At 40.7% G+C, this 12,911-nt stretch overlaps 1 protein-coding gene across 1 annotated transcript in view; it reads right to left on the reverse strand.

Annotated features, from left to right (window-relative positions):
* Positions 1-2,146: 2,146 nt before the first annotated feature.
* RNMT (RNA guanine-7 methyltransferase) overlaps positions 2,147-12,911 on the reverse strand; it is a 40,935-nt gene continuing 30,170 nt past the window's right edge. Inside the window, exons 9-11 of the mRNA XM_008709986.2 lie at positions 11,762-11,863; positions 10,166-10,199; positions 2,147-6,959 (exon numbers count right to left, since the gene is read on the reverse strand). Of these exons, the coding sequence (XP_008708208.1) occupies positions 6,922-6,959; positions 10,166-10,199; positions 11,762-11,863 (174 nt within the window). The 3' untranslated portion in view covers positions 2,147-6,921. The remainder of the gene's footprint in view (positions 6,960-10,165; positions 10,200-11,761; positions 11,864-12,911) is intronic.

Below are 12,911 nucleotides of genomic sequence, written 5' to 3' on the forward strand. Positions count from 1 at the left end.
GGTCTGACGTAATTCTGATACCTTTGCCTTGGTACGTGAGAAATTTCTTTGCCCTGGCTGCTTTCAATACTGTATCCTTGGATCTAATATTTGCGAATTGCACTATGACGTGACGTGGCGTAGGTTTGTCGTGGTTGAACTTAGGAGGGGTCCTCTCTGACTGTTGGACATGAATATTTGTTTCCTTTGCTAGATTAGGGAAGTTTTCAGCTACAATTTGTTCAAGTATCTCTTCTAGACCTCTGTTTTTTTCCATCGGGGATGCTGATGATTCTGACATTGGAACGTTTCATTGAGTCAGTAATCTCCCGTAACCTACATTCTTGAGAATGGATTTTTTTTTAGCCCAGATTCTATTTTGGCTTTCTCTTCTGTTAACCCATCCTCCAATTCGGTGATACATTCTTCTGCGTCATTCACCCTGGCTGTCAGAGCCTCTAGTTTTGACTGCATTTGGCTCATTAGAATTTTTAATTTCTGCCAGATTCGCTCTCATTTCCACTCTTAGAGATTCTATATTCTCATTAACATTTTCGTTAATACTTTTTTCAAGTCTACACATCATCTTGACCATTGTTACTCTGAATTCCATTTCTGATAATTTGGTTATATCCATATCCATTAGTTCTGTGGCAGAGGCCACAGACTCATTGTCTTTTCTTTGCTGGGGGGGGTTTCTCCTCGTCATTCTGATGAGAGGTTGCAGGGTTGTCCAGAGCCCAAATTATTGACTGGGACCCAGGCAGTGCACACTTGTTTTATAGGGATCTTAGGGATGTGGGCTTCTTGATTTTTCAGCCTGCCTTCTGGGGGAGGGGCCTGCCGCGCCAATACTCAGGCAACCCTGTTTGGGTAGTCTCCATGTCCCCTGCGAGGGGGGATGGGGATGGGCACACTGTGAGCTGGTATTTCCAGGCTTTTGTTTTCTGGCAGCTTTCCCTGGTGGTTTGCTGTGCCTCTTCTGAGTCAGAGTAGCAGTAGCCAAATCTCAGCCTCTGTCTCAGAACAGAGGGATCGCCAACCGTTCTCCACTGATGTTCTGGCCACTTTAACTCTGTTTCTGTTGGTGCTGCTCAACCCTGCAGCATCCTGGGATGTGCGCCCCTCACCCAGCATCCCAGCCCTCACTTCCTGGGCCAGCGCGTCTCTGTCCTTTGTGTTTCTAACACCACCAGCTGCCAGCCGCCCCCGCGCGCTCCCAGTCTCAGTCTGGTCCCAGTGAGCGCACCAGAGCTCCGTTTCAGTCTGGTGGCGCGTGTTCCCCAGCTCACGGTCTCAGTCTGCTCTCTCGCGGGTGCCAGTCCACGAGTCCGCCCGCTCCCCCGTGCAGGTGGCTACTGCTTCCCGGCGCCCAAACGCAGCGGCTCCCTCCCCCTTCCGTTTATCTTCCGATATCTGTGCGCGGACTCACGGCTCCCCGCTTCGTACCTCAATACTCAGCGCTGGAGATGTTCGTTTGTAGAGATCCAGGTGTATCTTCCTGTGTCTCAGGCTGATTCTGTGGATGTTCAGGATGTTCTGGTACCTATCCAACTCGCCTCAGGGGACTGGCTGAAAAAGGAGTCCCCTACTCCTCCGCCATCCTAACTTGCCATCCAGACACACATTTCTTAAGCAAAACATGTCAACTATGCAAAAGAACATTGATATACTATATATAAAATTAAGAGCTTCTTTTTCACACACACACACACACACACTTCAATACATTCTCACAATACTTCAATAAATGAAATGCATCCAGAATCAATATATTTTTGAAAACCACAAGTCAATACAAAAGATAGTCCATCCAAAAGAAACTGAACAGACACATAACAAGAGGACAGTCAAAAGGCAATAATCATATGTAAAGTGCTCGATCACATTAATAATCAGTAAAATGAAATCTAAAGCCACAGTGAGGTACCACTACATGTCTGCCAGAATAAAATGAAAAAAGACAAGACACTACTGAGGGTAGGGCAATTGGAACTTTGGAAAACTGGCAGTATCCAGGAAAGCTGAACGTATGTACATACTGTGACTGTGCAATTCCATTGCTAGGCAGAAATGAATACCTATGTGTACCAAAATTCATGTACTGGAGTATTTGAGGCAGTACTGTTAATAATAGTTCCCAAACTGGGAATGAACAAAACATCCATGTGATAAATATATGGTTTATTTATGCAAAGGAATACTATACAGCCATGAGAAGGAACCACGTACAAATACATGCAACAAAAATCCTACAAACATAATGTACAGCAAACGAGCCAAATACAAGAGAATACATACTATTTGATTCCATTTGTATCATGTCCAAAAACCGACAAAACTAATCTATGTTCTTAGAAGTCAGTGGTTACTCTTGGGGAGGTAGTAACTGGAAGGGAACATGAGAGGGGCTTCTAGGGTGGTGGTAATAGTTTGCTGATTGAAGTGATGATTGTATTTGTGTTCCACTTGTTAAAAACCAAAGACCTGTGTATTAAAGGTTAAAACAAAATGATTTGCCTCTGTCTGGGTAATCAACTCAGACTGAAGAAATGATTCCTTCTCCTTCCCCCTCCCTTTGGCTATACTCACACTTGTGCTCCCACGTGTTGCTATGTCCATATGGTGAGAGTGGGAAAAGAACTATCACCCACCCCCTAAGATGCAGACTAAACTAGATTTGCTACAGGACTGTTTGCTAAAGGAGCAGGTATATGAAAATGTGAAGTTCAAGTCTATCTTTGCCCTCCTGCCTGTTGATTACTCACTTTTTACCCTCGGGCCCTAAGTACACTCAAATGCCCTTCTGCTCTTTCTGCCCCAAAGTCTCTCACGCAGGATAAATGCTCCTCTCAGGGGACACTTAAGTAAGTACCAAAGGTTTGTGTGTGTGTGTGTGTAAGATTTTATTTGAGAGAGAGAGCATGCATGCACACAAGCAGGATGGGGGGTTGGGGGTCTGAGCACAGAGCCCAACAGGGGTCTCAATCCCAGGACTCCAGGACCATGACCTGAGCCAAAGGCAGGCACTTAAACAAATGAGCTATGCAGGTGCCTCAAAATAAGTATCAAAAGTTTGAACCAAAAGGTTGGAGCACCAACCAGTTAACATTTGAAGTTGTGGGTAGTGAATGGGAGAGAAGTCATCTGGATATAATACCCTTTGAGCTGTATAACATGAGATTGGATTGCAGGCCTGACTTGAGGGATATGGGTATTCAAATCTTGGCCCTGCTTGGGCAACTTTGTACTCTCTCTGTGCCTCAGTTCCATTATTAAAACAGGGATAACAGTGCTTAGCTCATATAGTTCTAAGGATCAAAATAAAAAGATTTAGAAAAGTAACTGACCTAAGGAAGGAGCTTAATAAATGTTGTCAACCTGGCTTTATCCAAGGTATGCTGTCCCCAAGGAAGCATGGCCCAGGATAAATTTAGGGAGCAGAGGGCTTTGGGGCTAACCCAAAAGTCTCCCCAAACTGAGGAGGGCACTCTTGGGTGTCCCACACTTGCTTAGTATTGCAGTGAGGAGTAGGCACCCATGTTTCAGGATTACATGGGAGAGAGGAGAAATTGAGAAGGGGAGGAGGGGTGGCTGTCCCCCAGCCAAGTCACATGCATCACTAAATAGATAAGTGTAAGAGCCACTGCACTGACAGCCTTCAAGCAATCAGGAACGTTGCTCTGTGAGAGGGTGAGAAATGAAGAAACTTACCAGTTACGTAGTACTTGACATAACAGCATCTAGGGAGGTGGTGACATCATATACCTATGCTTCCTATTTGACCAAAGGGCCAGTAAATACCACAGGCATTTTGATACAATTATTATAGGGCCCTGGTCCCTGGATCTGGCCTTACTTTGAAGACCCAGAGACCTTGGCAGTAACTGGCTCACAATACATACAAAGCCTGAAGTAGGCAACACAAAGTCGTTTATCAACAATGAAAAATATTCAGTAGCTAGAATATTCACACTGGCAGACCTACACAAGAAACCACATCTTCACTAAGATACTTGAAGACTTAACAAAATAATATAATATCGATAAGCTAAGACAGGCTGAAGAACACATCCCCACAAGAGCTAATGTGACTGGAGATCTGGACCTCTGATAGCTGACAATCCCTTTTCTACCTCTCCACTGCTGACCAACACTGCACACTGCCCCAAACCCCATCACTTGGCACACCTCTGATGCCCTATTAATGCTACTAACATGAATTTAGGTAGCAATCACATTTCCTCAATTTTCAAATTCAGAGACAGGGTAGGCTAGGAAACTCTGTACTGGTAATCTACCTTTCAGTCATGACGCACATTAGTTAATAGAAGTCAAAGTCTCTAATCAATGCTTTCTCTCCCTGAAGGCAAATTTCTTTGGGAAGTCACACTGGAACCAGAGGCTCAGTGGGCACTGGAAGAGCAGTCATTACCCACAGACAGCTGCAGTGTGCAGGTTAGGACACCTCCCCCTGGAAATAGCCACTTTGTCTCCCTGAACATGATGGCTACACAGTGACTATCCTTTAGTGTATTCTAGGCCCAAAGAATTCAACTTGAGCATTCTTTGTTATACCACAATCCAGGCATGTTACCAGACCAATCCTCCCAATCTGCAGGTTGTGTCCTCTCCACAAATGGCTGGCTTGATCTTCATTTCACTTTCATCCTCGGAGGACAAACTGGAGTGCCTGTAATCACTCCCACAAAGTTCACATCACTGACCTGATAGTGAAGAACCATGCCCCCTTCATAATAGTTACAAGTTTTGAATGGAAAACTCCCAAACATTCAGACTATGGGTGTGGTGGTGGGGGGCTGTCCTCCCAGCTTTTACCTTGGTGATGGCCAGGATCCACCTCTTCCTAAAAGTTCTTCCTGAGTCACTGCCCAGACACTTAGCTGCAGCAGGAAGGTGTCAGGGAGAAGAGTGAAGAGCAGAAGCGGCCAAGAGAAAAATAAAGCTCGAACACAAGGGGAACACCAGAACTCTGCATCCTCTGGGTGTGGCTCCATGGGCCTCCTGTACACACAACAGCTTGCTCGCTCCAAGCGAAGACATTGGCTCAATCCACTTGGGTTTCCTTTACTCCTTTCTACCCCTTCAGTGAAGGCCCCGGGGGACTCCACCTTCCTTTTCTGCTTTGTATTACCACCATTCACTCCATTCTTCAGGGGATCCTTCTCTCCCACAAATCATCCATGGGGTGGAAAGGGCAAGAGTCTAAAGATGTTTTATTACTTGCTTAAAATTAGCTAAGGAAATGAAAATGATGATAGGAAATAATAAAGCAGCCACATCCTCTATCAAACTATCAAAATACTTTCTGGAACTTCCCCCAGAATTAAAATGAACCTGCAACACTAAGAGCTCACCATCCCCACCTCCCAGCACCATCACCAAACCTTTGTTAGCTAATGGCAGCCACCATGGTCAGAAATATTATTTATTTCCCCAAATGACTTATGGCAAACCACCACTAAGGCAAAAAGACTTAATTTTTGTAAACTGGTAACAGCTTGGAGATCGACAAATTGCACAAGAAACAAATTAGGTGACCCATGTTCTCTCGTTAAAAGGTCTGTTACTCTAAACACCATGAATAATCAACATATATAAACAAATTAAGAAACCTCACGTTTTAAACAAGTACTCTGGATAGTTATAGAAAGTAATGTATTTTAAATCCATGCATTAAATAAATGATTTTTAGAAGAATACGCAATAATTGCTCTGTTTCGTTCTTTGTTAAGTTTTTCACTACACCTGTTAAACACTGGCAAGTTTTTTAAACAGTAAAGTAAGGACAACAGTTTACCTAGGTGTCAGTTTTGAAGAGGAGTCAAACAAGAAGCCAGGGCTGAAAACGGTTAACAGTTCTGAAATGGCAAATACAAATTCTGAGTGGTGATGGGATGCTGGCTCCTACTGCACAAAGTATGGTGCAATAGAAGACCAGGTACTGCTTCTCTTGGGGCTGAAGGGGAGTAACGGACCTACAGAGCACACAGTGCCGGTAAGCTAAATCTAACACCAAAGAGAATTCATCTGAAGTCTGCTTTTCGGCTTCCTTTAGTCACATCCTCCTGTGCAATTCCATACGTATATCTGAAGAAAACGTACAACAGGTTCACGTGGAACGGATTTCCATTAAATCGTGGAAAAACAACGATGGCATTTTTGTTCAATGAAGAAAGGGAAATCTAATTACATTCTTGATAACTAGAAACATTAATTGCTACGGAAGGAAATTCTTAAGATAAAGCCCCTAAAATCCAAAACAATTTATATGCTGGCATATAAAACATTCTAACCAGTTCCAGAATTAGATCATATTAGCAAATAAAGTAGTTAGTATTCATACTGAAATGTAGTAACTGGCTAAAATTCTAGGTAAATAACTTTCATGACCATCTAAAATTTTGTTTTAAACTTACGACTTTAGCAATATATATTGAACACATTCGATTGTACAGAACACAATCCATTTAATCTTGAAAAACACCATGTAACAAAACTACAGAAACAAGCAGAAACCCCACAAACCAGTATGCTCCCATATCAATTCTACAACTGCAATGAATTTAATACTGTAAACAAACATTGAACAGATCAGAGCACTGTGGAAAGAGTTCAGTAGCTCTAACAAGTCATACTGTAATTTCTACGTGCTAAGGAATAGTGAGGCAAATGGAATTCTTAGACATTACTTAAAAATAGATTTTTAAAGACAAAGGTCCCAACTCATTCTTATATACACACACAAAAGTTCATCTGTCACAGACAGCAAATGTTGAATTTATACACTGGAGTTTCCGGCAGCATCCTGCACATTTAGAATAATTAAAACAAACAAACAGAAAGTTGTCAAATCTAGGACGGATCATTCAAACCTGTACAGGACAGGCCATAGCTGTCCTGGTGCTACTGCATACGTGCTCACTGCTGCTTCTCAAATGCAAAAACCAAGTAAATACCTAAAAAGAAAATAATAAAAATTAGAGTTTGGTTTCTCATATCCATTGGCTAAACAGAACAATTTCAGTCCTGTTTGTAATTTGGTGAAAATTGTCAAGCTTCTGAAGGGAAAAATCCCATTATTTCTAAGAGTCCTCAATTATTTTGAGTCACACTTTTGCAGATATGGGGTCATAGCTGTTTACCTGAAAACACATATCCACTTACTGTAATACTCAGTGATATTACAGCTCTTGAGAAAAACAATTTAACAGCTCTAAAAATCTCTAAAAACTGCTGGAGATAAGAAAATTTAAAAGTATAAAGGAAAAGAAAATTAAAACTAAAAAATCGTTTAATTCTTTTCATCTGGAGCAGGCCAGGTAGGATAACTGCACTCCCATGATTACCTCTGGCATTGGTTATCTAGATTTTCTATTCGGGGAGGGGGAAACTAGTAAGAATTATAAGGAACACATATAACGTACAAGTTAAAACTCATCCAATTATCCAATTGTTGTATTGTAGGGAATGATAAGGAAAGTGTGCCAAAAGCTACATGACAATTGATGTTTAGATATTTATCCGGCCCCAACAGTGATATTCCAGTCCCAAGAATACTCTCCCTTAAATATGATTTCCCGCTTTGGCATGTGTTCACTCAAGACATCTAAGTGCATCTGTGGTTCCTTGTTCTGCATCACTGAAGTTCAAACCTATTACATCTTCTAATGAGATACGAATAGATTTTATGGTAAGCAAACACCTGAAAAAATGACAAATCCTCAAAACATCACAAGGATGTACAGTGTCTACACCAGGACATTCAGTCAGCAAGTCACGATAGGAGGCCATCTACCTTGGTGTCCTCTCTTCCTGAGTTAACTTCTGAACAGGGTAGACATGGATAACTGCAGACCATGTAAAAACCTCCCAATCCTCTAGCTTTTCCCTCAACCTGTCCAGGAGTATCACACCGGTCCTTCCAAAATGCTACTTTGGTAATGCTATTCTCTGTTCCTTACCTACTAGTTCCCAATTTCTTTTAGGAGAAATGAAACATTGTTGGCAGTAGATAGAAGGACAGAGAACAGTCAGGGTGATAGCAACACGGCTGATTCTTCTAGAAGGCAAGAAAGCAAAGCAGTCCAAGACATTCACAAGTATGCTACAAGACTTAGGAGCAGCCAGCATTATTTAGTTTGGCCCGCACTCCAAGCGATCCTTCTGCAGTCTAATTGCCAAACCCACCCCAAACACATCGGTACCTACTGCAAACAACCCAGAAGTCCTCACCTGTCCTAAATCTAGGGTCATTTAAAACCACGAAGATGCAGTGTTTGAATTCAGATCAGCAATATATTAACTTTCTTTCCTTTCTAACTCAAACATTCTGAAAGTCTCACGTATATAAAATGCCTTCCATGCAGGCATATCAATTGGGATTTAAAGAAATCTTGGACCACTTCTAGAAGCAAATCAGCAACAATTCTCTACTTTCCTTTCACATTTAAAGAATCTTCTAGAGGAGCAGCAGGTTCTGGCAATAGGAGCTTAATGATCAGACCAGTAGGAGTTTGAAGTATAGCTTCTTGAATTTATTAGATTCTGACACCAGGCAAGATACTCTCCAGTCCACAGAGCCCTCCAATTTAGAATAGTGTAATTCATCAAAGAACACACTGATCCGGACATGCTAGATCCTGGCTGCAATGTGACCACTGTTCCTTTCCTATTGCTTTTCACGTCTCTAACCCATCTCCCTCCACGGTCTGGGGGCATCTAAATCATCATCTGGATGCTATCACTAAGGCCCACACTAAGGTTCTAAACTACAGGTAGTACCACCATCACTACCTGTGACCAAAGTTGTTTTCCTTACATCATACTTTGGGACTGGAAGGCTATCTAAGATAACTGACCCCAACTCCACTCTAGGAAAAGTAATGAAATGTACAGGTTTAGGCACACATTTCCCAGTCTGTTGGTCCTCTAATCCCATTTCCACTAAGGGTAGCAATATTCTGAGACAGATGGGCTCAACATGTTGGTTTTATTTGTGTTCTTTCCTTTTCCTCTCTCTCCAATTCGGCAAGTCCTAAGAACAATCCTTTACACATGAGGCCACGGTTACAAGTATGAATCACCTGGGTTAGCTCTGTGACCTCAGACAAGTTACTAAAGTGCTTTCTTACCTGTGAAAAGGAGGTATTAGAAAAAGTAGTCTACCCCTAAAGTTGTGAGGATTAAATAAGTTACAACATATGAAAAGTCTCCAGTCATGCTTGAGCACACGTTAAATACTCAATTTTATCAACTATTATTATTTTCCAGATTTTACTACTTTTCTTTAGGCTCTCCTTCATCTTTTTTCCCCATTATAGAAACTTCAGCACTTAAAAGTTTGCCTAGTACTGCATTTATTTGTGTCTGTTTCTTCCATTAGACAGTATACATCTGGAAAGTAGAGATTACAACTGTTTATTTTTTTTTTTATCCCCCAAAGCCCTTTCACAGAACTTTACAAAAGTCAATACTCAACACTTATCAAATGGATTGTCTGATTACCACTTATGCCTTCAACATAATCAACAAACACTTAAATGAACAGGGGGAACTACCTTTCATGTCCTCAGGGCAGCCATATAGGGGTACTATCATCATCTTAACACTGAGGATCTGGGCTTTCACTTCCTCAACATCCACGGACTTCAAGATTTGCCAGGCCTCTGACTTCTCTTCCAAAGACAGGCACCTCACTTCAGAACGTCTCTGTACCAGGCTCTTTCCAATCACACATCCCTCTAAAATATCCTGCTCCTTGCTGCTTCACTAAATGTTGTAGTACTTATTAATTATGCCTTTGTTGTCAACATCAGAGTGGCTAAAAACAAAATACATGGTAGTGTTCTATAAGCCAAAATTTCTAACAGAAATCTGAGGTAAAGATAGCAAATACAGATGGCTATGTAGTAATGAGTAGGCAATGAAAATGTTTAAGAATGCTTGTGAAAGTTTATATTAAGGAACATTCTGCATATATTTTCTCTTGGCACTAAATAGCTGTGCAAGAAAGAGGGCATTAGACATACATAGAGATTCTACGTAAACATAAACACATACATCCTAACGCGTGTCGGAAAAGTTCCAAAGTTTTCAAATTTTAACGATCACTCTGAAACGATCTTTGAAAATGTCAATAAATCTATACTGATGATATACTCACTTGTGGCTTCCCACTCTGACTTACTCAAGGTTCCCTGAAAGTAAAAACAAACAAAACAAAACAGAACATTTTAGATTGAATATGGAAATACATAAATGCATACTTTTCAATATTGGACAAAAGTGCCCAAATACCCCTACTTTACTATATATATAACTTGACCCTTGAACAACACCAGGTTTGAACTGTGCAGGTATACTTATATGTGTATTTTTTTCAACAAATACAATACTGTAAATGTGTTTTCTCTTCCTTATGATTTTCTTAGTAACATTTCTCTAACTTACATTTTTGTAAGAATACAGTATGTAATACATATAACATACAAAATATGTATTAATTAAGTGATAATGTAATCAGAAGACTTCTTCTGGTCAACAGTTGGCTATTAGTAATTAAGCTTTCAGGGAGTCCAAAGTTATATGCTTACTTTTTTTTTTTTTAAAGATTTTATTTATTTATTCGACAGAGACAGAGACAGACAGCGAGAGAGGGAACACAAGCAGGGGGAGTGGGAGAGGAAGAAGCAGGCTCATAGCGGAGGAGCCTGATGTGGGGCTCGATCCCATAACGCCGGGATCATGCCCTGAGCCGAAGGCAGACGCTTAACCGGTTTTTTTTTTTCCTGAAGATTTTATATATGTTTACTTTTGACTGCATGAGGAGTCACCCCCACACTGTTCAAAGGTCAACTACACACAAAATTTATTGTTAATACTATTGTGACCTACATACGTAAAAGCAATCAATGAGACTTTAATGTCATGCTCTGAATTTTGCCCTTCTGCCTAATTCTCTAAACCACTGATTCTCAACCAAAGGGTGAATTGTGTAAAGAGTGTATCTGTACATGTGTGTAATTGGAAAAAGCATCTATCTTATATTTTTAACTTGGAAATTGGAAAAATAAAAAAGCCTATCTTGAAACATCCAATAGCATTATAGGAGGGAATAAGATTTTTGTGTTTTTACAAAGGAATCACAGAATCTGTTATCACTCAAAGGAAATAAATTATGTTTAAAATACTTACCAAATACTAAAAAACATGTTGATACAGTCATCTATATGCTGCTTTGCACATGCACTAACAAGATAGAGTAACTAATGTAATTTTGAAGAAGTGATGAATGTAAATGATAGTCTAAGATGTCAGCAGAAATGTGTTATGCAAATCTGTAATTTCTATTGATAACAAAGTCACAGCTATATCTAATACCATTGTGGTACCACTGCATTCTTAATTAAAGGAAGTGTGAACTTCCACAAGGAAGTCAGTGAAAATGGAAATGTAATTTTTCTCCATGTACGTTGAGCCCGTGAATTTTATCTATGGAACACAGTTAAGTCAGGAGTGCCTAGGTTAAGATATAATGATATAGCAAGGAACTCTCCAACCACGCTTGTAACTTTCTCCCCATCCTTATTGCATTCCATTCTCGCTATTAAAACATTTGATCTTCTAGTCTATGGTTCTAAAAAGGGGAAACAGACTAACATGTATCTGATTTGTAAACCGATGAAATGATTTCATAAGTTTCCACATAACATAAGCTTTTTTTTCATTTTCTAGAAAACATGCTACACATGAAACTTACCAAAGGCAACCTCACGTGACTGCTCTTCATGTATTCTGCTGCGTGTTCGTAGTCATCCACCTTCTCGGAGGCAAGTCTGGAATTCTCGTTTGCTGGGTATGGCTAGGGAAGCAAGTGAAATTCCTAGTTAGGAAATTAGATGAAACTTATAATTCAGAATTAAGAACATTAAGTCACTAAAATAAAATAATTAAGAAAATAATCCTTAAGTATTATTTCAGGAATATAAACTACACATAGTTTTGAAATATGAAAAAAAAATGGGAGAAGGGGATCCTCTCCTTAACAAAGTAGCTATTATAGATAGTCAACTTTGATGATAATCATAGAATATTTACAGTTGGACAAAACTGTACCATTTATTTAATCACCTGCAAGAACCACTTAGCAGCAAACACTTGCATCTCCCTGACTCCCAGTGAAAGACTTTTTCTGTTGTAACACAAAGTTGAAGGAAGTTATTATCAAAAGAGCTAAATATTAAACATTATGGTGATATATCAGCCATCAGGAGCATGAACAGAAATTAAAAATAATACAAATGAAAAACTCAAAATCCTGGGGGAAGATGGTGGTGGAGTAAGAGGCCCAAAGGCCCACCTCATTCCATGAATTCAAAAAAATAACTACTAAATCATCCTAAATACCCCAGAAATCGATCTGAAGACTGGTAAAACAAACTCTACAACTAAAGGTAGAGAAGAGGCAACACTGAAGAAGATAGGAAATGCAGATACATGGTTTGGGAAAGAGATGGTGGGCACTCTGGTGGGGAGGGAGCTGCAGTCGCTGAGAAGGGGGAGAAACAGACCAACACACAGGGGAGCATATGGGGAAAACAAATCCTCATAGCATTTGGCTTGGAAAGCAAGAGGGCCTGAATTTCGTGAGTTCTTGCAACCAGTGGAGCTTAAAGCCTGGTCAGTGTGCTTGGCTCTGGGAGACCTCAGAGGACACTGGGGTTGCTATGGGAGAAAAGGCAGGGCAAACAGCCCGCAGACATATAACATGGAAACAGCAATCTGAAGAGCACCCGGGGCACACAGTGGGAAGGTTACTGCTCATCTTGGAGCGTGCCTCAGAGACACAGCCATCAGAGACCCCCCCAAGAATAAAGGAACTGGCTAGGGGCGCCTGGGTGGCACAGCGG

This window comes from Ursus maritimus, unplaced genomic scaffold, assembly GCF_017311325.1.
Source record: "Ursus maritimus isolate PB19 unplaced genomic scaffold, ASM1731132v1 scaffold_33, whole genome shotgun sequence".
NCBI lineage: Eukaryota > Metazoa > Chordata > Mammalia > Carnivora > Ursidae > Ursus > Ursus maritimus.